Here is a 24051-nt window from a genome sequence, read left to right on the forward strand (position 1 = left end):
AGTGATCCTTTTGGGAAGTAACATAAACTTGGTCTGTAAATAAATCTACCCTCTTAAACTTAAAAATTGCAAAGTACAGATTGATACTTCAGGCAATAAAAACAGACATATTTTTACTCCCAATAATTGTTAAAGAACATACATGTATATACATATTCCAATTTCAATTTATTGGTCCAAAAGGAAATTGGTTGTGTTTACATGCATTATTCACAGAGAAAAATAAATGTACATGTGACATGATACATACAACATAAAACCAGTATATAGAGATAATGAACATAAAGAATGTTAACATTCACATTATATAGGGTCTAGATAGTTTCTCTAAATTTACAAATATTCCATGTTTGTTCATATATCCAGAGTAATTACCAACACAATATAACATTGTAATTATTACTATTATTACTATTTTTGTAATTGTTATTATTATTATTAGTTTGACTCTATCATTATAATACAATATTGTTATTAGGCAAACAATAAACCACAAACAGTTTAACAATCAAAAGAATTTATCATAATTATTTTCAGTATGGTGGAAAAAATCATATATCCTAGTAAGTACAAGTAATGTTCACATCTTCTGGAGGAATGCAATACCCTATTCTGATAAATCCACAACAATCATTGTCCCTATAAATGAGACCTAAATATAAATGCAGTATGTATGCAATATCAATACTTATTGAAGGCAATATGAAATAATCATCAATGAAATGAAAGATAGTATGACATGTGAGTAGAAATACAAGAGACTTTTTAATTTCATAAGAAAAGATGGCTATTGTAAGAAATTAAATATATTTGTCCTATAGAATAAATGCAAATAAGTTTTTGATCATTTCCTACAATCAAATAGAAAAGAATATAATACAAAAAGCACTGAAGAAAAATCTTTCATTTCATAGAACATTTAATGTCCAAATAGTGGAGAGATGAAATATATTGATCACCTAGAAATATTTGCAATTTAGTTTACATTTAATTTTGGCTTTGACTCATTTGCGACAATATTATTGACCACATTGTGTAGTTTGTCGTGTTTCCATGAAAACTAAGACGTCTGTTGACCTAGGAGTTCGTCAACCCTTGCATGATCTGTAAGTTTCAACAAAAGTTGAAATAGAAACCAGAAGATTTAGGAAAGCCTAGATAAAAGGATAAGAAAGTTCTAAACTTTTAGAGCATCACATAACCTACTGTTTTATGCGTTAATAAAGTTTGAAAACCAAGAAAATAGGTTTAGTGCGTCCGAATTTCCTTATAGTTTGGAATACCGTAGTACAACTATACTCTACAAAGAGGACTGTACTCGGTGGAAGAAGAAGAAGACAAATATAATAGGCGCGTATTTTTTCAGGAGAGAGCTTCAGAGGAGAGCGTAACGTAGTTTTGTCATCACTTCAGAGATACCATACTGTTATGGATTTTGTGAATCGAAGCCACTGCTGACGTAGTAAATCTTTGACTTGACGGAAGTGAGTACGGTACGTGCCAGAATAACATCATCGCCAATTCGATAATCTTCATCTTTATCGTAAGTACTATTTGATCATTTCTTCATAATATGGTATGCAACATTCATGGATTCTATAACCGTAAAACACGCACCAAATATCACGGATTTACGTGTCTAGTATCGTGATAATAGATTCCGTAATCTGCTGATCACAGCGTAATGCTGCGCTGTGTGCGACTGCAGGGGTACACTCCCATTGGTCGTTAGCGGCCAAGCCCCCGTACCCGCCTCCGCCCCGAAGCCGATCGGTTTGTTTACATACAAGTCCTATGTAGGTCGGTTGCATCATGTTTTGCTGTATGTTGTGAATGAGTATAGACGACTGATTTTGATTTACATCTACACATAGACTAGTTTGTGATATGGAAACACTGCACTGATAGTGGTATTATTTTCTGCAAGATAATTGGGAGGATTTGGGGCTAGATTCATATGGACACATTTGACATTTTACATACATGTGTAGATTCTATGCATGTTCACGCGTATACTGAACCTGCGAAGGAAAATATGTTGCCATATTTGCTAGTTCAGTTTGGGTGTCTATGATTACATCAAATGCGTTATGCAGAAATTAGACCAATTTGTTTCCCTCCTGTGCATTAAATGCTACATAGAGGACAGTATGTAAATTGTTATGCTTGTGAAGATAATGCAATATTGATGCCAAAAAAAGAGTTGAAAAGAAGTGGTGTGTCTGATGTCTTCATTGGTGTACATGTAGATACTTATTCTTTGTTGTTGTTTTTGTCTTTTTTTATCGGTAGTCTTCTTTTTGATTTACAGATTATTTAGCAAGTTTTCATATGAACATCTTTTTTTGGTTCATCTCAACTGCCATTATCAGACGAAGAGGAAACTGACTGAAACAATGATGAACAACAACAATCATTTAGTCAACCTGAATCCACATCTGAAGAAATACGATGAAGACACTCTGTTTCATATTGGATTCTCATCCGCACAGGATAATCTACCAGAGATGTTTGGTGATGTCAAGGTATTTAGATCTGAATAATGTCAAAGATTTGTCATCCTGTAGACTATGGTAGTTCAGGTTGACCTGTTTGAATAAACCATTTTTGTATTTAAATGTAATCAAATTTAAAGCACAAATCTTTGATAAGTACCTGGTTAAAATTATTTCATTCACCTTTTACGAATAAGTATTTCAATAGTGAGAATGCGAATTGCATACATTAAATATTGCTAAACATTATGGCTTTTCCTACCTAACAACGTCAACATGTCTAGACAAAGGACATTAGTACTTGGCTGGGATTTGAACCCTGTACCTTGTGATCTACAGTCCGTTGACTTATCCACTAGACCACAGCACTCTAGGGAGTGAAGATTGTGCACACAGTGTGTGCAGGCAAGCACCGAATCCAATGACCGGGGTAATAGTATATTTGTAAAACGCTTAGAGACATTTGTATTAAGTGCTATTTAAAAGCTAAATATTATTACAAGGTATTGATATGTAATACATAATTATAAAAATTATAATAATTATTATTTAATCTTTTTCATTCATGTCCAGTTTGTATGTATGGGGGGCACTGCTGGTAGGATGAGGAAGTACTCTGAAGCGTTTTCCCGTGAGCTGGAGGTAGAATGGACAGATTACACAAAAGGCGAGAGATATGGTATCTTTAAAGCTGGCCCTATCCTCTGTATAAGTGTAAGTTTATGAAGCTATTTCTATTCCTACGTCATTTTTTAGTCCATTTCTACTAGAGACATGTTGTATTTGAATTTGTGTGTGTGTGGGAGGGGGTGCGCATGAGCATGTATGTTTTGTGTGTTTGTAAGGCCTAAACAAACGAAAAATGTATTGCCCTTTGCGACCGACGCAAAAATCTTAAAATCTACAGTCAGCTCTTTATTAAAGTTTTTTATTAAAAAAATGTTAATAAATAAAAAAAAATATGTATTAAATCATTTAAAACTGAGAAATATCTGCCCAAAGAGGGGAAAAAGCAACAACAGCAAAAACAAAAACAACAAAAAATTGACCGACCGACCCAGGTGCTGGCACCTAAAGGGCAATACAACATCTTTTTTGTTAGGCCTGATCAACCAGGCTTCTAAATAAGATGAAGGGGCATCCTATACATAATGTAGATTAGACATGTCAGTGCATGGTTAAAAAATATAAAATGTTGGGTCACCTCTAAGAGTTTCATTATGCCAAGCAGACAAGCGGTTCAGTATTGTTGTTCCCATTGGGTAATGCTTACATTAAAAAAAATCACATCCAATCCATATAATAATATACAGTCATTTTACACAGCCTCTTCGTCGGTTTACACACAATTACATATCAATTCATCTTTTTTTCTTCTCTATAGCATGGAATAGGAAAGCCTTCAGCATCAATTGTCCTCCATGAAGTCATCAAGCTAGTGAATTACGCTGGCTGTCAAGACGTAGTCTTTATACGCATGGGGACATGTGGAGGAATCAACTGCGAAGCAGGAACTGTCGTTGTCACTAATAAAGCTCTAGATGAAATGCTTAAACCTGAATATAACTTGGTAAGATAATAAATCAATGGAAAATATGAAATTTGGTTCATTTATATAGTAAAGTTTACGGATATTTACATTTTAGGAATGCTCACTGCTTTGTGAATAGAACAGCTGCACTTTTCACTTCCTGAGGTTGTTTTCCATCTCACAAATACAAATCTATCAGTGATAATTTTATATATCACCAGCCATCGTGACTAAGTACCGGTATTACAAAAAAGGAAATGGCAACAAAAAATTGTAAGTGAAACTGTTTTAGTATTGATTTCCTGTGTTGCAACCCAGAGCATGCACTGACTTAGTTGTCAAGATTCAAGGAATAACAATAAGAAAAGAATGCACATTACAGTGTACATTGCTCATCATCCGTGAAGAAGCATTTAGTTGAAAGACGTGCTCTCCTCACATTCTCATTACTTGATGATGACTTTAATTCATTGGTGTGTTGAGGTTTTTCAGTTATTTGTTTCAGTCATTTGTTCAGGTTTTCAGTCATAATTTAACCACTCTTTTGGCTGTACTATACCGGGGGTGTTTCATAAAGCTGTTCTTTAAGTTACGCATGAATTTACAAACGACTTGTATATGAAGTGCCAGATAGGATGCCCAAAGTTTTTTCTGATATTTTCAATAACCTCAATTAAATTATGGCAAACTAGATGGAACTTCGACTGCGTGCAGTCGAAAATGATGCCTCCGTCATAAAGCAATTTTACAAACCAAAACAGAAGAAATTTTTAAAATTCAAGTTCAATTGTAATCCATTAACAGGTTCTCAGAATATCGTGATTATACAAGCAATTTCTCATATACATATATGACCCTTTGATCTTTGACCTCATGACCCTAAAATCTACTCAGTTCATTGGCTCTGCAAGATGTCCTGAGTTAAATAGTAATCCATCTGTCAGTTCTAATGAGAATGCGTTCACAAGCTATTTTTGCATACATAATGAGCCCATGACCTTTGACCTTTGACCTCATGACCCAAGAATCTACTCAGGTCATTGGCTCTGCAAGATACATACATGACCAAAGTTTGGCAGGAATCCATCAATCGGTTCTTCAGATAACGCGATCACGAGAACGGGACGTACAGACGGACGGATGGACAACCCGAACACATAATGCCTCCGGCTACTTCGTAACGGAGGCATAAAAATATACTTTGCATGAAACATGTTTGTTATCATAAGAATGTTAATCTACATCTGCATAGTTCAACTTTAGTTGATGTATTTAATAATGATTGAGCATCCTATTTGGCTTTTCATATACAAGTTGTTCGTAAAGTCATGCGTAACTTTACAAACAGCTTTATGAAACACCCCCCCCCCCCCCCCCCCCGGGTCTCTGTGTGAAATCAGAAGTACTCCATAAAATATCCTTTTAATCAAGTAGAATGATTGATTTGCAAAACATCATCACATAGGAAAATGAAATAAGATGCTATGTTATTTCTGCTTTAGCATGTTTTAGGTAAGTTGATCACCCGTCCCACCCAGCTGAGCCAAGAATTAGCAGAGGATATTATATCATGTAAGCCATCCAGCAATAACTTCAGCATTATCAGAGGGAATACATTGTGTACATCGGATTTCTTTGAAGGTGAGTTAGGTACTTCGGGTGCACTTGTAAATTGTAAAGGTAGACCTGAACCCAGGTCTGAGACAATAAATGCAGGGAATAAATAACTTAAAGGTATTACAAAGTTTTGGTATGGGGTCATGAATTTTGTTCAAATGAACATATTGGAAGGAAATGCGATCCTACAATATTAAGTGATCGTTGTCGCAGTTGAAAACGAGTCTTAAGTTTTGAAATTATAAATAATAAACTCTTTATGTTGTATAGCTCCCTCTCAAGGTCAAGATATTAATTAAGCTATAAAACAATGTTTCAAAACTTAAATCGACCAATTAGCTATTCACGTTTGGAAATTATATATCACAACTACATATTCTGAGATTTTCATGATTGCAGCTAACATTGTTTGGCCGTAGGCACTATTTGAAATTTATCAAAATTTACCGGGTGCACCGGTAAATTTTTATATCCAATTTTTCTCAAAAGCAGAAGTGTTTTAAGGGCTAATTTTTCAAGTGCTTCTAATACATCCACATGGGGATCCAAATATATCAAGATGGTAAAGAATCATTATCCGCCCAATTTTCAAAACTTTGTATTACCTTTAACCCTATTTTAACTGGGCTATTTCAGACCAGGTTTTTACTGGGGGGGGGTCAATTTGACCCCCCCCTAAGATCTCGGCCGTTTCACCGCCGATCGCCGCGAAAATTTGCATGCATGTCAAGTGAAGTGTATAGAATACTATGGTAATTTCAAATTTTTGAAAAATTCACTCATTTGCATATTTATGGTAATTTATGCAAATACGGTCATAAAATTCACATTTCGGCCCATAAATCATAGATTATTCATATTTAAGTATTCTTTTTCACTACATATATTTATTAGACCATTTGGAATAATAATACAACACAAAAAATTGGAAGAGCCAGGTTATTCCTTATGTTATCTCTTGTTTTTATAATTTCTTATGTATTTCATTGTTTTTTTAACTTATGTATTTTATTGTTTTTGTTGTTTTATTTCATTTATAACTACAATTCAACTATTTTGACCCCAAAACAAACATCTAAACTTTAAACAAGACTGAATAACCAATGTTTTATGTATTTTTAGGAAAAATGACTTTTACATATGTTTTGTACACAAATCACGAAAATGAGCGATTTTCGGGCTGACATGCAAAGACAAAAGGTCACGCGACCTTGTAACCGTAGGTCCGATTTTCAAAAAAATTGTTTTAAAAGATGCGTAAGACTCGAAAGTAAAAAGTCATGAGAGGAAAATTTTATATCTGCCGCGGTTTCGGAGTAGTCGCGAAATTTCTACAGGGGGGGGTCAAATTGACCCCCCCCCAGTTAACGTAGGGTTAAAGAGATGCTTCCATGAAATTTTGTCATATACATATGAATTGATGAATAAATATAAGCAATATGTTAGATGTTTTACATAGGTTAAACGAATGATTTAGGATCATTTGCTTAACAATACTCAGATGTACTGTTATCCGCAGCCTTATGCGGAACTTATAAATTGTACCCCCACTCTCCAATATTATGCTCGAATTCAAAATATATACATGTATCTTAAAAACCAAGAGATCTTTTTTTCTATTTTTGTTAAATACCCTATTCCATTACTTGTTCATTACTGGCTCTTTTGTTGTGTTGTACTGCGAGATTAAGTTGTAAGGTGATAAGCAGTCACCACTTTGAATGTAATTCATTGTGAAGTTTGTTCTTTTGCAGGTCAAGCACGTCTAGATGGAGCATTCTGCCACTATGAAGAGGAAGATAAGATGGAATACTTGAAGAAAGTCAGAGATGCCGGAGTAAGAAACATTGAAATGGAATCAGCGGTGGTTGCTGGTCTGTGTAATGCTGCACAAATTAAAGGTATTGTATAATGATATTAAAAACAACTATGGTCCTCTTTTTAATCTGTTGGTTATTGAGCTGTGCGAGCTCACTTCTTGACTCATTTGCTGCCTCTTTTGGGCATTCACATTCCTTGTTTTTGTTAGCAGCCTCATAAAAGAATCACCTTAAGACAAAATGATGCTAGTTTTCTTTCTATTTTGTTGACAAATATCAGAAATGATAATTAATGTTATCATTTAAGTTGCTTGGTGGTAAGGAATTGTGTTTATGGATTGAACAAGAAATGTGACAATAGTGCGTAGGCATTTCCTAATGACTCATCTGCACATCTATAAAATGAGACAAACACGTTGAAAGTAAAATGAAGAATAATCCTTCAGCATGCTCTTTTAACACATTCCTGCTTTCCATTGCCATGAGACTCTATTTTTTTCCTTCTAAAATCCAATTTTTAAGAATGTTTTAAGGGGAATATGGGAAATTATTATTAAAAACTGTATAATTTACGCCTTCTTGTCCTGCTTCCCACTTCAGCTGCTGTGGTTTGCGTAACTCTGTTGGACCGCCTGAAGACAGACCAGATAACACTCACGCACGATCAGCTTTCAAATTACGAGAAACGACCGATGGATGTTATTCTTGCTTATGTCAGTAAGAAATTAGGAAAGGGCAGAAAATTATAATCACAAATATCTATTTTATGATTTTTGTAAATAAAGGGACATAGGGATAGAGCTTTGCTGTTAGGATTTTACTCAGCTTGTAGAAAGATTTAGTTCATCTTCTGCTGACTAGTAATTACATAGAGGAAATATTTTTGTAATATGCACTTGTCATATATGAATAGTGGTTTAGTTTGTGGAATAAGAACGTCAGCATTATTGTATTCTCTGGTTGAAGACCTTGTGCATTGTTGTATTTGAATACATATTTATAAGACATTTTCTAGCATCAGGTAAAAACCTGTCATAGTTGTATTCTACAATGTGCTGCTAATTGATAGCTCGATTGTCATAATCAATTCCACACAAAAATAAGATTCTGATGTCATAGATTTGCTGTAGATGTTTTTTACTGTAAAAAATATACACCTAATATATTGGCCAAAGAAATATTGATCAGGTATTCACTTTATAAAGAAATGCAGCTTCTGCACTAAATGCTTATCCTCATGAGATAACTTTACATCATTCCAAGTCATCTTCCTTATCATCATTGACACATGCAGAGTTTGTATTGTTATATGATACAGCTGATTTGTGTTTTCTTTTAAACAGTGCCATATATTTCCTATCACAATATACATGTGCATGCGGTATGTGTAGATTGTGCTTCATTCTTCAAAATTGTTATTGCATATATTACCTTTTCCTTCAGTTCCTTTTCTATAAAAACATTTACCATTGATATAAGCTTCAGAGCTCAAAATTATACAAATTTGTCATGCTCCAGCCTTCAGTATAACAAAATATACGAACCAACAAATTTAGAATTTCCTGTGTGCATTTATATTTCACCAACCAAAATTAAAGGCTGAGGTAAAATGAGAAGAGACATTCCAAATTTTGAGGATGATATATATACGCTCAAATAAGATGAATTTAGGGTACCAGTATTTACCTCTGCATGTCATTCTTCCGCTCAACTACTTCATGGATAAAACAGCGTTCAACAATAGGTATAGAGTATACTCTTTTTTTTTTAATTGGTGCTGTTATTCAAGGAACATTGCATGTCAGTGCAATATAACATAATAAGTTAATGTCATGCAACTACAGTACATAGATACTCACTTATGAGTACCCGGTATCATATGTATTTAGTCACTCATAATGTCATTTGATGATAAAGTGGTCAATAGTGGACAATTAGGAAGTGCCTATCACTCTACATACCATGTTGACAATTATCACAGCGATAAATAAAAGAAATTTATCAGAAGATGACAACAAAAATATTTTGAAAGACATGCAAAAGGAAGCACAATTTTTTTTTCTTCCAAAAATTGTGAAACTTGACTGAAATAGAAATAAAGAAATTGATATTACATTCACCAAAATGAACAGAACTTTTTTGGTGATTCATTTTGAAATGCCAGTGTATCTAATTCTCTAATTACTACTTTAATTTTATGTTTAGTTACTGTCATTGATTACAACCAAGTCAGTAGCGAGAATGACATCTCAAAGCTCTTTGTATTCAGTTGAAAATGCTCTATATGAATTGAGATTCTTTATTATTAATTCCCCTTATTGCTTAGTAGACAATGCATGAGTTAAGCGTACGTTTATTCTTTATTTTTGTTGATATCTATTATATAGAATTTACTGAAATATTTATACAAATGTATTGAAATAGACAACATGCAAATTCATTCCATTTAATTTATACCTATTAAAAATTTGATTTCAAAGTGTTCTCAATTCCAGAGTGACAGCTGCATGTAATTATTTTGTGTGACGTCATCTAATACCAACATGTATCTAATCAAGCTATTTTGATCTTCCTAGCTTCCATGGTATTAGCTGCCTGTGCTATGTAACTGTATAAACCATGAAAATATTGATATGGGTATTTCCACTTCAAACCAGTGTGCATTGTGTCCAGTATGTGTTCTTAACTGATGTGCTCCAAGCCTAGGCTTCAAGCATTATTTTTCCAATAAGCAGCTATCATGAAGTCTTAAATTTGTTTTTGTTTCATTATTTTCAGTGTGCAGTAGTTTTGAGTTGATATTTTATATAGAAATTTTGATAATGAATTTCTCTGTTATCGTTCATTTTATTGATACTTTTGACATACTTTGGTATTAGTAGTTACTTTTCATTTGTATTATATGCTTACAGTGATTATTCCTTTTATATTTCAATTCTCATTAATCTGAGTTGATTAAGTTAGAATATTTTAAGTGACCCTTGTTTTGATAAGTGTAAAAAGCTATCATTTCAATATATTATTGAATGATCTATTATGTATATATCATATTGAATTATGAAGACAATCTGAAACCTTTTCTGCTGAAATTCTATATTTGTTTCATTCCGTGTTATGTAATGCTGGAGAGACTTGGTTAGTCATTCAATTCTTCAGGTGTAATTTTAAGTTAATTATATTTTTTATACCCATATCCTTAAGCAGAATTCCATACTTAGCCTCTTCTTGTGAAAACAATGTATAGAGTTAGGCTGATATAACCTTACTGCACAATTCTTCAAATTATTATTTGAAGAGGACCTCACTTTTTGTACCATATATAAAGCTTGCAACTTCAACTGGAAACAATGTATGGAAGTATTTGTTGATGTGACATTGAGGTTTTGTTGTTAAGTATGCATACAACTAGATTTTGTTTATGTACCTGTACATCCCATCTGCAGTTTGTTCTACATCATTTTCAACTTAACTGTATAGAGGTGTGGTGGCTCAGTGGTATAGCTAGAGCAGTGGTCTTTTGGCCAAAGGGTCCTGGGTTCAAACCAAGTCGTTGAGCGAGAGGCCTCTGTAAAGGCATATAATCCTCCATTTATACCAAGTCCCTTGGATAGGAAGTAATACTGTAGTTCCACTGGTTGTTTATATACATCTTATCAGCATATATTTGCTTTCTCAGTATTCAGGTAAAAAAAATAGATTATAGATTATAATCATTATAATCTTCCTTCTTTCTCAGGTTATTAGATGTCACTCTGTCTCTTCTGTTATAGATTTGTATTCCCAATCAGTTTTTATTATACATAGTGTCTTGATTTATTGGCGGTAGGGGAGGGAAAAAAAGTATAAACTATTTAAATTTTAGTTATCGTATTCAGACATTGATCTGCAACTTCCATTCGTTTCAGGAAGTTTTAATTTGAGAGAGCACTGTAGCATGTTATTTTGACATTCCTGAGTTTGTAACTGATTCAGTCATTCTTGCATTGCTTGTCTCAAATCTACCATATTTACTCCTAGATATAAACGTTTGCTGTAACATATTTATTTTGTGACGTATTGTACCTTTGAATTAGTATATTTATACACATAATCATGGAGTGCCAATGCTGTTTTAATCTCTGAGTTTAAGAAGTTATAATATTGAGATAAAGAGATGTTATTGCTAACATGATGGTAAAATAAAGTGTTTTATGCTTTTTGTTTGAGAATATCCCATTAAAACCCTAAGCTTGATGCTATGATTTCATTTTTTCAATAAAGCATATTTATTTCGTTTGAAAAAGGGATTGTAAGAATAGTGCATATAACATGTAGCGTTCCGTGACTGTTCATTGAAGTAATCATCAGGGTTTCGTTTTATAAACATATGCCATAACAGTAAGTATCATAACTATGACATCATTATGTAGTTACAACTCGTGACACTAAAAGTGGCTGTTGCTGTGTATTTAAAAGTTGTGCAAAACACGCCGCTCCATGCCGTAGTATTGTGTTTCAAAATCAACAAGTAAATGGTTAGAGCATTCTCGCCTCGTTATCTCTCATTTGTATTCAACTCACCCTTTCATATTTCACTTTTGTTTAACTCACTCTTTAATCGCTAACGTCGTGTTTCTTCTTATCAAACGTGTCTATCATATCTCAAGTGTATCTCAATCTATTTATCATGTGATACTTTTCATCCATCATCTCCGTTTCTCTCTTATTTTCATCTCAGTACTTCAAATATTCTCTTTTCGTACCTCTCTTCTTTGAATACATCTCACTTTATCTTGCTCCTTTTACATTTACTTCCCAAAAACCTCTGTATTTCTCTGATTCAATGTACACATAATATACATATCTATATACATATATATTTATTTAGTTATGTATATACATGTATATATATTTAAAATGTCTTTGTATTTTTCTCTTTCATTTTTGTTTCTCCTTTTTATGTTCTCACCCATTTCTATTTTATTTTGTGTATTCTCACTTGTTACATAATTATCATCTATTTATCTTATCCCATACAATTCCCACCAATCTATATCCTTTTTGACACTTATTTATACTCCCTATGAATTAATTTTGACATAAATAGCACACACTGGTAACTCTCAACCATTAATTTCTTGACCATACATAGTATACAAATATACACTGCCTTGAGAGGTTCTGGTTAAAACTATGCGCAAGAGGTGACTCCAATAGTACTATTTGCTGAGGGGCGCAGCCCCGAAGCAAATGGTACTTTTGGAGTCACCGAGGCCCATAGTTTAACCAGTACCTCGAATAGAAGGCATGGTATATTTGTTTTATATCCTGCATCAAAAATTAATTTAAAAAAAAAAAAAAAAAAAAAAAAAAAACATTTTTGGGAAGAAAAAAATTTAGAACAAAAAAAATGTCAATTTTTATCTAAAAAGATTTAAAATATTTTGTTTTCATTAAATCAAGATTTGAAGAAAAAAAATTGATTTAATTTAAAAAATTTTTTTTTTTTTTTTTTTTTTCCAACTCCCAAATAGTAAACCAAAATAGTACTCTCATATAGTACTTTCTAAAAATAGCTCAAATATTTATGGTCATGTGACGAGCTCTCAACCAATCAGAAGCCGACAAATTTTTGATGCAGAATATAATATAATTTATTACACTCTTTATAATTACTGTGATCAGCATGTACTCTCCGACACCGCAGTTTTATGTTTATATTGCTATAACTTTATTTGTTATTTTATGAAACGATATACTTTTTACATAATGAATACATTGAACAGATTTAACCAAGAAAATATATTATTATTATTACAAGTAACATTTAAATATTTATTTACTTATTCACAATTCATTAAGTGAAAGAAATAAAAGCAAAGCGACATGAAATTGCCTGACATTATACATCCTCATAAAGACTCAAAGAATTAAAGAATTAATAAAAGACAATATAACTCTGAAACAGTTTCCTTCAAACCGTTTGTTCTATCATCACAATACATAATAAAGTACTTGAAAGTTGTATACTAATACTATCTCGATATGTCAATGGACCTGCCATTCGTTAGTTACACCAAGTTTACCAAATATATTTACTTTTTAATTCGCCCTCTTTTACACAAGTCGAAAATAAAAAATAAAAAATAAAAAAATAAAACCAAAATAAAAAAGTAAAGTATGAAATTCCTCCAGGACTATAGTAAATATATCATTGTGATATAACAGTAATATTTACTCAATCATGAATATAGTCAAGGGCTTGTTTTCACAGACGTGAAAAGGATATATGTTTTTTTATAGTGACCTGTCATACACTGAAACGCCATATTGTTCTACGTAGAGAATATATACCTTAGTTCATTAGTAATGTACTCTTAATATCCATATCGATATTGTGAATAGGTAGGCAAGATAAAGCTTAATAGTCTTAGAATAAACCTTTGGAATCGTAGCATTAAAAATCTAATCTCCAAAAGAGACCTTGATATGTCTTAATATGCGACGTCCCATATCTATCAAACGAGAAACAAGACGTAATAGCATTAGTTTCTTATTGAAGACCATCTCACAGACCATTCATTTCAAATAATATAATGTACTTTATACAACACCTACGTGGATCCTTGTCATTTGATTGGACGATTGTTGGTCACATGATATTCAATAGATGGTATATTGCACGGTCGTGCATTTTTGGTTATATGCGCCGTGCATTTTTGGTTATATGCAGACTGCGTACCTCTCTGCTGCATGTGCGCGTATCCCTGCGTGTATCTGACGCGAAGGCAATCTGCATGTAATCGAGAAGGCTTGACTCGAACTTTAATTTATCTTTATAAGGAGTAAAGCATAATTTGCTGATTAACGTTCTATTAGGTCTTCTTCGATGTTGTATAAAACAAATAATGAATGTTTTTCATTCGTTTAATAGTGCAAATATTTTCATTCGTTGAAAGATTAACGTTAATTCTATTCAACTCGGCTGACGCCTCGTTGAATAGAATGTTAATCTTTCAACTCATGAACATATTCGCACTATTGAACTCATAACCATTCATTATTTGTATATTATTTTACATATGACACGAACAAAACGTCTGGTAGGCCATATCAACCCGGTTACCTGTCTGCCAACATACCATTTACATTATATATTTTCAACTTGATGTTTAAAGGTATCTATACCATTTCCATGTTTTCAAAAGAAATTGAAATATTTTTTATTAAAGGTAATACAAAGTTTTGGTATAGGGTCATGAATTTGGTTCAATTGAACATATTTGAAGCATATGCGATCCTACAATATTCAGTGATCGTTGTCGTGGTTGAAATCGAGTCTAAACTTTATGTTGTATAGCTCCCTCTCAAGGTCAAGATATTTATCAAGCTATAAAACAATGTTTCTTGACTAAAATCGACCGATTAGCTATTCCCGTTTGGAAATTATATACCACAACTACATATTTTGAGATTTTCAGGGTCGCAGCTACCATTGTATGGACGTAGGCGCTATTTGAAATTCATAAAAATTTACCGGGAGCACCGGTAAATTTTTATATTCAATTTTTCTCGAAAGCAGAAGTTTCTTAGGGGCTAAATTTACTAGTACTTATAATACATTCACAGGGGCATCTAAATATATCAAACTTGTAAAGGATGGCTATCCACCGAATTTTTAAAATTTCCCAAAACTTTGTATTACCTTTAAGTTGAACAAACTAGATGGTTTATTTTATTTGTTGATATATGGAGGCACGTCCAACTTAGATATTAGAATCTTGTTTTCATTGTACATATCTTTGTCGAATGTATGTATTCATCGGTTTGTACATTTGCTTAAATATACTGTTTTATGCTTTGAGAACAAAGGAATAAAGACTTTATTTGAACAAAAAAAACATACCACTTGAGGAATGTCAAGTAAATAAAAGCACAGTTCACAAGCATTTCGTACATGAAAGCTAAATGATAATCGTTATGAACAATACATACTTCCAATGAACAATATGCACTATATTTTTCTCTATCGGTACTGATACTGTGATCACACTTCCTAAGTGGTACAATTCGCCTTTCTCCATCTATTTATTAACTTTTGTTAACAGAACAAACGGAGACCTTTCTGAATTATGATAGAGAAATAAAGAGGCATAATAATTATTGTTCCATAAACATTGTCATTATGTAACCTGTATAACTTAATTTTTATGAGACATTTTCGCCTAATGATATCACTGTTATACTGATAAAATATGTCCGTTTTAAATGACTAGTTCCATTAAAACAAGAAAAACAAATGGCAGAAATAAACTCAAAATTAATTTGACTATAATAGGCGCAATTACACGTGCAGCTAAATATGCGACTCAAACGTAGGAAGAAAATAGAGAAGAGAGTTCCAAAGTTCAAATCCTTATTGTCTACATGAATTTCTCACTATTCCTATCATGAGCTAACAATTAAAAATGAAATATTAATTAAAAATGAAATATTGTATTTATGATAACCGATTTTTGTTTGTCTGAGGTGTGTAATTTGAAAGTTGAGAAAGATGACAAAGATTAGATTTGCATCAACATGTAATCAGTTTTGTGTCAAAATGAAGCTTAACGTATACAATTTCATATAGCCTCAAAGGTGGTACATGTATTTTGTGCTGAAACTAAAGAAAGAATCGAACAAGAGAACCCTATGCGTGTAATGCTAATAAAGCAAATATAATAAAAGAATTAAGGAACGAACACATTGCTATCAAGACGAGCTCATTTTCAATATTTCTCCTCAAGTGTATTGACACTTGATGACGTACCGGTATCAAATAATTCAAAATAGATTTGTCAAAATAATACAAGTTTGTATGATATTTTTTCAAGGCCTTGTCTCTATGCTCTCTCGAATATTCTGTGCCAGAGAAGCCAAAGTATAGTAACAAACGTTGATCTTTTCCGTTCATGATAATAATAAGGCCACTATAAAGAATATTTTGTTTCAAATCGCGAATGTGTACTTATCTTAGATTCATCAGTCCCACATGAAATATAAAACCCGGTATACAGAACAGGTGAGAAACTATCTCGTCCACTTTCTGACCTATATTAATAACAACGACGTGGTGACGCTGTCTGACGTCGGGCTAGAATGTCGTCGTCGTCATCGTCGTCATAATCGTCTCTAGAGGGTCTTCTTTCTATCTTTGTCTTCCTTGCTCTTTGAATCAGCTCGGATTGCTTGAATCCATTTCGTTCTTGAATCTCGTAATTGTCCCAGCCATGTTTGCTGAAAGGTATAATACAGATAATCGAAATTAGAATGAAGGTTTTAGGATGCACATAGCTGACTTACGATGAAATTAAAAGATCAGCGTTCAACTTGTCATAATATATCCAGAGCACCAAAACGAGAAACATAAACATTTGAAACTTTGCAAGATCCTGAACAAGTTATTGGTGGTATGTTCATGGACATGGTGGTCAGTGAATATGAATTTATCTACAAATTTAGAAGCACTTTGATATTCTTGTAAAATTCATAATGAGAAGGTTGTGGTACTATAGAAAAAATATACTCCTCGTGTGGGTGTTTGTATGTATGTGCGTCTGTGAGCGTGTATGTGCGTGAGTTTCTATCTTAGATTCACATACATAGCGCCTGCATACATTTTCTTCTTTTCCTCTTTTTTCAAACACTGAATTATCACCTAGTATTTTGACGTGTGATGTGTTTCCATAATACACAGCGACAGAAAATAACTAACAAATCTATCTAACTTCTGTCAGTTTTAAAATAGATAATTTTAATATAAATCGGCCTACCTGATGTGTCTCCGATGAGCTTGAGAATGCATAGAGAGTATGAACTTGTCCGTATCTATTCAGCTGTACCAGTACAAAGCAATGCTTGATTCCGTTTGCTGTAAAAATGAATCGAGTCACAATGAAATTAACATTCAACAATTATCATTTTAAAGGAATAATGTTCACATCAAAAAAGAGATTTTAACTGTTTCTGTGCAGTTATCAACTCATTGTTTATTAAAGCTTCATAGCTACCTAAAATTTTGTGCAGCACTTCCCCCATTTAGTCGTATTAATAGATCGTGAATCAATAAGACTTTTGATATGAGATGGTCTGGGTGGTGGCACATCTTAATGATAACGATAATAAAGTGGTGGTGGTAATGATGATGATAACAATTATTGTAATGATAATTGATGTTACAGACGACGTCAATAATGGTGATGATGGTTATAGTTATGCCTAGGGCAGCGATATGGGGAACGGGTGGAAACGTTTGCTAGTGCTCTAAAATACAGAGTTTCAAGATTCGCTAATGTTCTCACTTTGTCGCAACGCTTCCTCACATATTAATAGAAGCATTATTTTTTGCCTCCCGTAATGCCTGCCTGGTGTAAATTAAAAATAATAATAAACCGCTTTGGCCAGTACTAAAAGAATCTCTGACATTTTAGTCGCGCTGCCCCCCACCCCCATTCCACCACTGCAATTTCGCTTCACCATTATGTTACGCGTGTTTTGCGCAAATACAATGTAACAATAAAGCCATGCGTAGACAGGGTATACGCGAAGGCATTGTTTCGTCATGGTCATGTGATCGAATGCCTCGTTGCTGATTGGTTGAAAGTTCAGCCGCGTCACGTCTTTTCCCCTTGGATACCACGCTCATGCCAAGATCATAACCACAACAAACCGTTCACTTTCTGATTTATCGTACAGTGGAGAACACGTAGTATATCTTCCTCCGAGTTTCCGAAAGCGAATTTGAAGCAATCATTGCTAAAAATTCTGTACTCTCTTGAACTTTACCAACTACACTCCGCTTAATAGATCTTTAAGGTGAGTTTAAGAATAAGATATTTAAAAATAACAAGAAACATCAAATGTAAAATCATTAACCCAGACCCAGTATAGTGTATACACTCACACGCATTAACATTATAGTAATACTACATTGACTCCCGAAATAAAAGAAAAATGAATAAGAGGTTGGTTGGATGTATTAGGTGAAGGCCCAGATGGACATGGAACTTTTCTTGTAGGCCTATTTGGAAAAATAATATGTTTCTGCCACATAACCTAAAATATGTTTTATAGCTTAAGCTTGAATAATTATGAAAGAGGTAATAACACCATTGCCAGATATTTTTTTTTGTTATATTACACTATTTGATTCATATTGTTTTCTCATCGTGGTCTTCAGAGATGCAGACGTAGATATATAAATATAATGATTCAGATTTAAAGTATAACTTGATTATGCGAGGTATGGTATTTAGAAAATTCATTAGATTTTTATTCAAAATCTTCAACAACAGCATGATGATTATCACGACTCCAAAAGACATTGAAATGTCAGGTCAGAGACACCGCCGAGCAAGACGTATGAACGGTCGCCGTCAACGACTTGCACTCGGATCGGTAGTCAACCACGGAGCTGAAATCAACGTGGCTCTCGACATGGCCCAACCTTTTCCGTCCAGCAGTACTCCTCTTCAAGCTGATCAAAGCTTGGACATGTCAGCTCAGAGGGAGAGACGGGCACAGCGAATGTCCACAAGACGTCAGCGTCTTAACCTGGGACCAGCGTCTGATCACGCGGTAGAAATTGCACAAGTTATTCATGACTTTTCTACCGCGTGTTCAACAGACGAAGCAGCCCTCGAAGTGGGCAGCGATAAAGTTGTCAAAGACAACAAGGCTAACTCTCTTGCCTACCTCAAAGCGCGTTTCGGACTCATGCCACACAAACTGGCAACGAAAATGAGGAAGTGGTTCGCCAGACGAACCTAATTGTATTAAATAAACTTATTTGTACATAATATCTTTATTACAAAATACCAACCAGAAACCAAATACGGAAGAAATAATGGGAATCAGGAGCCTCGCTGATAAATCATGAATACGATTTTTTTTGGAGGGGGGGGGGGGTGTGGATTTGGGCCAAATTCACCTACAACTTAGCCAACTTTATTCACCATGCAATTTTTTTCCTTTCTTTTTTTCAGGCAGGCTTGGACGAGCATCTTCTGATCACGCAGAAGAATTTCATCCATGTCTTTTTGCAAGGTTCAGCCCTCGAGATATCCGTCCGGGAGGGGGGGGGGGGGGCTGGCGATAGACTTGAATTTGCTAATATCGAGGCAATGTTCACCCCCTGTTCACCAAAGACAACAAAGCTACTCCTCTTGCAATAATTATAACGAAACCTAGTTTTAGACTCGTGCCGTATAAATATTGAATATTGAAAAAGGGAATATTTCGACAGAAAACGAAACAACATTTTTACATGAACAAACAATTTCCTTCTACATATCTCATTTATATTCTATGAAACAAACAAAACTAAAATGTAAATAAAACCAAACCTTCTTACTTTTGTATAAAATAACGATGGATTTGGAGGCTTTTCTTTTTGTTTGTCGTTTACGAGATTATGCAAGTTAAATTTTGATGACGCCAATGGTGATTGTTTTGTTTAAATCATGTTATGATTATGATAATAATGACAGAAGGTGGTGATGATGATGATGATGATGATGGTGATGATGATGACGATGATGATGATGATGGTTATGTTGACGATAATGATTTGTCTTTTGAATTTGGATTTTTTTTATTTTTTTTTATCTTGCATTTATATCGTTTTATTGTCTTATAAACAAATTTACGTGCACCAAAACACTTCCCCAAAACGTAACATCTAGAAGAATTATTTACCCAAGGCCTGCTTGGCATCGATGTCCATAAGTTCCAGGCGATCTAGAGGAAGGGGTGCTTTACATACAACAAAACTATATCCATCCTTGTGTTTGGGAACATAGCTCTGAGTCTGTCCATAGGGCAAAGAGTTGTCTGTAACGGATTTCTTCTTGTTACCTGAAGTACGACGCATTCGTGTTATCAGCATCATGTCATCGAATAAAAAGACATACACTTCTTGTAGTCTCCCGTTCTCTGTCAGACAAAGAAAAGAAAAGAAATTCTTAGCTGGATGCCATTCTTATAAAAACTGTTTAACTTTTAGACTTAGTGGTCCCCTCCCCCTCCCCCCTCCAGAATGTTCACTGCGACTGTGTTTTTTAATCACAAATTTACATGACCTCGTCATAGTTTTAGCCAGCAGTCTTACATATCAATCTAAAAGAATAAGAAACGTATACAAACAACTGTACTTATTTGCTTGGAATAAGCATGATTGTCAGAAGCATTTAATGAACTCACCGAAGATTTGAAGATGTCCTTCATATGTCAATGATCGTTTGGAACTAAACAAGACGTGTTCTCTTGATTTCTTGGCGATGGTGGATTTCAAGAACTAAGGATAAGGCAAAGATACAATCATACAAACTCGTTAAAACAAACATGCAAACTAAAAAAGTATGAGTATCTGGGGAGGCATGATGGTTCAGGAATATGACAGTCACGTTAATCTCATACCCGGAAAATCCCAGATTAAAAGACGATTCGCTTTTTCTAATTTTCTAAGTAATTAATCCTCATAAGCAAGTCTATCGGATATGACTTAAAACTAAACGTCCCCTGGTTACTAACCTAAAAGCATATTACTTGCTTGCTTATAAGTCAGACAGAATAAGTCATATATTATACAATTCAATCAATCAATCAATCAATCCATCAGTTAAATTAAAAAAAAAAACTTTTTTTCTTATATACTTATTTACACATGCCTGGCAGCCTGGGTATATAAAAACATATTCTTGGCATCTTTTAAGACAGTTTGACATTGAATCCAGTAACAACTTTGTGGAGAAATACATTTTTGAAGGGATTGAATTTTAATATCCGGAAGGCGTGTAAAAAAAAGCGCTTCATAATACTTTAGCCCATGATAATAACGAGCTGAATACGCCTATAATACTTACGTAGAAATACGATTATTATGTTGCAAAAATACAGCCGAAAGTTTGCTTACCTCAGGAACGAGACCAGATAATTTGGAGTCGAGTTCTTCCATTGGAGGCCAGCTGATCATCTGCTGTAGTTCTCTCATTCGTTCAAAGTTTGCCAACCATTCTACCTTGCCTTCAAGATCAACTGATGGGGAAAATAGAAGTTGTAGAAAGGAATAATTCAGAAGAGTTTTTGTTTTTACAAGTACTATGAAGACATATATTTTTAATATAACTTGGTCATTGATTCCTTTTCATTGCACAGAACCTTGCAGTGACCTTAATTAATGTTAAACGTTTGCATGATAATATTTACACCCTTCTTTTGGCGTGATTGACGAATATTAAATGTATAAAATGCTTTGAAAATTTTTGGGTTTTGTTTTTGAAACATTCTTCACTATCAAATAAAGCTCAGGATTTTCACTCGACCAAGACCAGGACTCACTCCATTTATTAAACACTTGCTTTAATTCATTCACTTCTTATCTCAAAATTCATTAAACAAATCAATATTTCCACCAATCTAGACTAGTTCTAGCTGTGAAAGAACTTGTAATTCACAAGCTATTTTTCCTTGCATATAATCTCCAATATACAAGCTAAATTAAAACACACTTCTCTTGATTAAAAACTTACCTTTTATTGCACTCTCGACAGAAATCAGTGTAGAATTCAGTAATTCTTTCTCGCTGGTTTGTGAGGTACAGTTTCTGATGTCTCTTAGAAGTAGGGTATACTTGGTAATTCGCTGGATTGGAGTGATCAGAAGATCCGTGAGTTGAAGTCTTTTACATCGGCTGTCCTGCTCACATATCTAATGGTTGAAGTACCCAGAGATAAAACAAAATAAATTGATATGGACTTGGATACTGAATAGTGGAATTGTACAGGAAAATATCTCAACATCTTTTCTAAGTAGATTCCTTCGAGCAAGATTGTACTTTTTTACGTATTATCTGAATATCATTGGATCTATACTTCTCTTACAACTAGACGACTCAAATAGTTGAAATACCCCTTAGAGTGGAGATGGTACATGCATAGGCCTACATCGTATGCTAAAACTATTGTTCCAGTAACTAGGGTACATTACTGAAAATCACCAAGATATATTATGTTAGTATGTTTTCTCACCTTGCAAAATTCAGCAAAGTCATCTTGCTTCTTGAGGGATTCAAGATATTGCAGGGCTCCTGAATAGTTCATGCAGTAGCTTGAAAATGCAGGACACACTTGCATCTCAAACTGAGGAAATAAATCAAGAAAAGTCGCAGTTACTTCATTGGTGGGGTTAGAATATCATGAAAGGTTCTCAATAATTATGAATGAGAACAATTTTTAAAAACCATTATTCTCAATTTAAAAAATCATGTTCTCAAATTGTTTTATTTACTAAGGAATTATTCTCAAATTGAAATTACACTAGACTCAATGTACATCGCCCATTATTGTTCCTCTTTTGTGCATCGATAATTTTATACACTCTGTTTAAATTTTGTTCGCAACAAATCTAGAATACCGTCTATATGTTCGTGCTGTAATATAAAATGAGAGTAGTGTAAGAACTTAGACTGTGTTCTATCATTGCGATGTATTCATCAACTAAATATAAATCATAAATTCATGATTCTATCCACTTACAGTTGCTAATGCAGCTACGATAGCATCAGCTTGTCCGAATTCTCCTTCTGAAAGTCGGCTTGAGAAGTTCTTGATTAGATCTCGACACAAATTCGCGCTGACCTTAACATATACGAATGATAAGTAAGAAAGAAAACGTGAATTATTCAAAGGAACACATTCAGGCGCACAATTGGAATATTGACATCAAAATTAAAAAGCATAAACTCGGGTATAAAGAATTTTGTAAGAATACGTAATAATTTGGGACCAACTTACCGTACATAGTTCATCAACATTAGCGAAGAGTTTGACAATCTCTATGTGCATGAGATGATCTTCACATTGGAGCCAACGGAGTCTTTCTTGAAAGATCTGGGGAAAAGAAATTCAGACATTTGTTTTGTTCTTGTCGTTGAGGGTATGTGTAGTATGAATACAAAGCTGGCATCGTGACAGCGATATTAGAAGAAAAGAGCGTATCCGGACACTACCCCCTGGACATCCACCCCCAGTCAACTACCCCCTAGGACAACTACCCCCTAGGGCAACCACCCTCTAGGACGACCTCCCCCAGGGACAACTACCCCAAGACAACTACCCCATAGGACAACTACCCCTGGGACAACTATCCCCCAGGCAACAACCCCCGGACAGCTACTTCCTGGACAACTAGCCCCTAGGACAACTACCCCCTAGGGCAACAATACTCTAGGACGATTACCCCCCCCGGGACAACTACCTCCAGACAACTACCCCATAGGACAACTACCCGTAGGGCAACTCCCCCCCCCCCAGACAATTACCCCCTATACGACAACCATCCTCTAGGACAATTCCCCTCGGACAACTATCCTAGGGGATAGTTATTCGGGGGTAGTTGTCCGGGGGTAGTTGTCCTAGGGGGTAGTTGTCCGGGATGCAGTTGTCCCGGGGGGTAATCTTCCTAGAGGGTGGTTGCCCTGGGGGAGGGGGGTAGTAGACTGTGGTGGTTATCTTGGGGTGCGTGTCCAGGGGGTAGGTGTCCTAGAACCGAAAAAAATAACCCCTATATA

At 34.3% G+C, this 24051-nt stretch overlaps 2 protein-coding genes across 5 annotated transcripts in view; one reads left to right on the forward strand and one right to left on the reverse strand.

Annotated features, from left to right (window-relative positions):
* Positions 1 to 1371: 1371 nt before the first annotated feature.
* On the forward strand, positions 1372 to 8533 carry LOC115917959 (uridine phosphorylase 2-like). Its single transcript, XM_030997271.1, has 7 exons — positions 1372 to 1543; positions 2312 to 2525; positions 3069 to 3209; positions 3880 to 4065; positions 5529 to 5667; positions 7398 to 7544; positions 8064 to 8533. Exons 2-7 carry the CDS (start codon positions 2397 to 2399, stop codon positions 8210 to 8212), a joined length of 891 nt encoding a protein of 296 aa, XP_030853131.1. The 5' UTR covers positions 1372 to 1543; positions 2312 to 2396; the 3' UTR covers positions 8213 to 8533.
* A 7872-nt stretch (positions 8534 to 16405) lies between these two features.
* Positions 16406 to 24051, reverse strand: part of LOC577927 (pleckstrin homology domain-containing family G member 5) — a 37980-nt gene continuing 30334 nt past the window's right edge. For 3 of the 4 annotated variants that reach the window (XM_030997296.1, XM_030997287.1, XM_030997292.1), the window contains exons 12-20: positions 23276 to 23371; positions 23018 to 23119; positions 22511 to 22621; positions 22013 to 22190; positions 21397 to 21518; positions 20685 to 20778; positions 20181 to 20417; positions 17258 to 17355; positions 16536 to 16721 (exon numbers count right to left, since the gene is read on the reverse strand). In XM_030997296.1, the coding sequence (XP_030853156.1) occupies positions 16617 to 16721; positions 17258 to 17355; positions 20181 to 20417; positions 20685 to 20778; positions 21397 to 21518; positions 22013 to 22190; positions 22511 to 22621; positions 23018 to 23119; positions 23276 to 23371 (1143 nt within the window). In that variant the 3' untranslated portion in view covers positions 16536 to 16616. Of the gene's footprint in view, positions 16722 to 17257; positions 17356 to 20180; positions 20418 to 20684; positions 20779 to 21396; positions 21519 to 22012; positions 22191 to 22510; positions 22622 to 23017; positions 23120 to 23275; positions 23372 to 24051 lie in introns of all 4 variants that reach the window. The other variant, XM_030997281.1, reaches the window with a different exon arrangement.

The sequence above is a fragment of the Strongylocentrotus purpuratus genome, unplaced genomic scaffold (genome assembly GCF_000002235.5).
Source record: "Strongylocentrotus purpuratus isolate Spur 01 unplaced genomic scaffold, Spur_5.0 spur5_contig_858, whole genome shotgun sequence".
Classification (NCBI taxonomy): domain Eukaryota; kingdom Metazoa; phylum Echinodermata; class Echinoidea; order Camarodonta; family Strongylocentrotidae; genus Strongylocentrotus; species Strongylocentrotus purpuratus.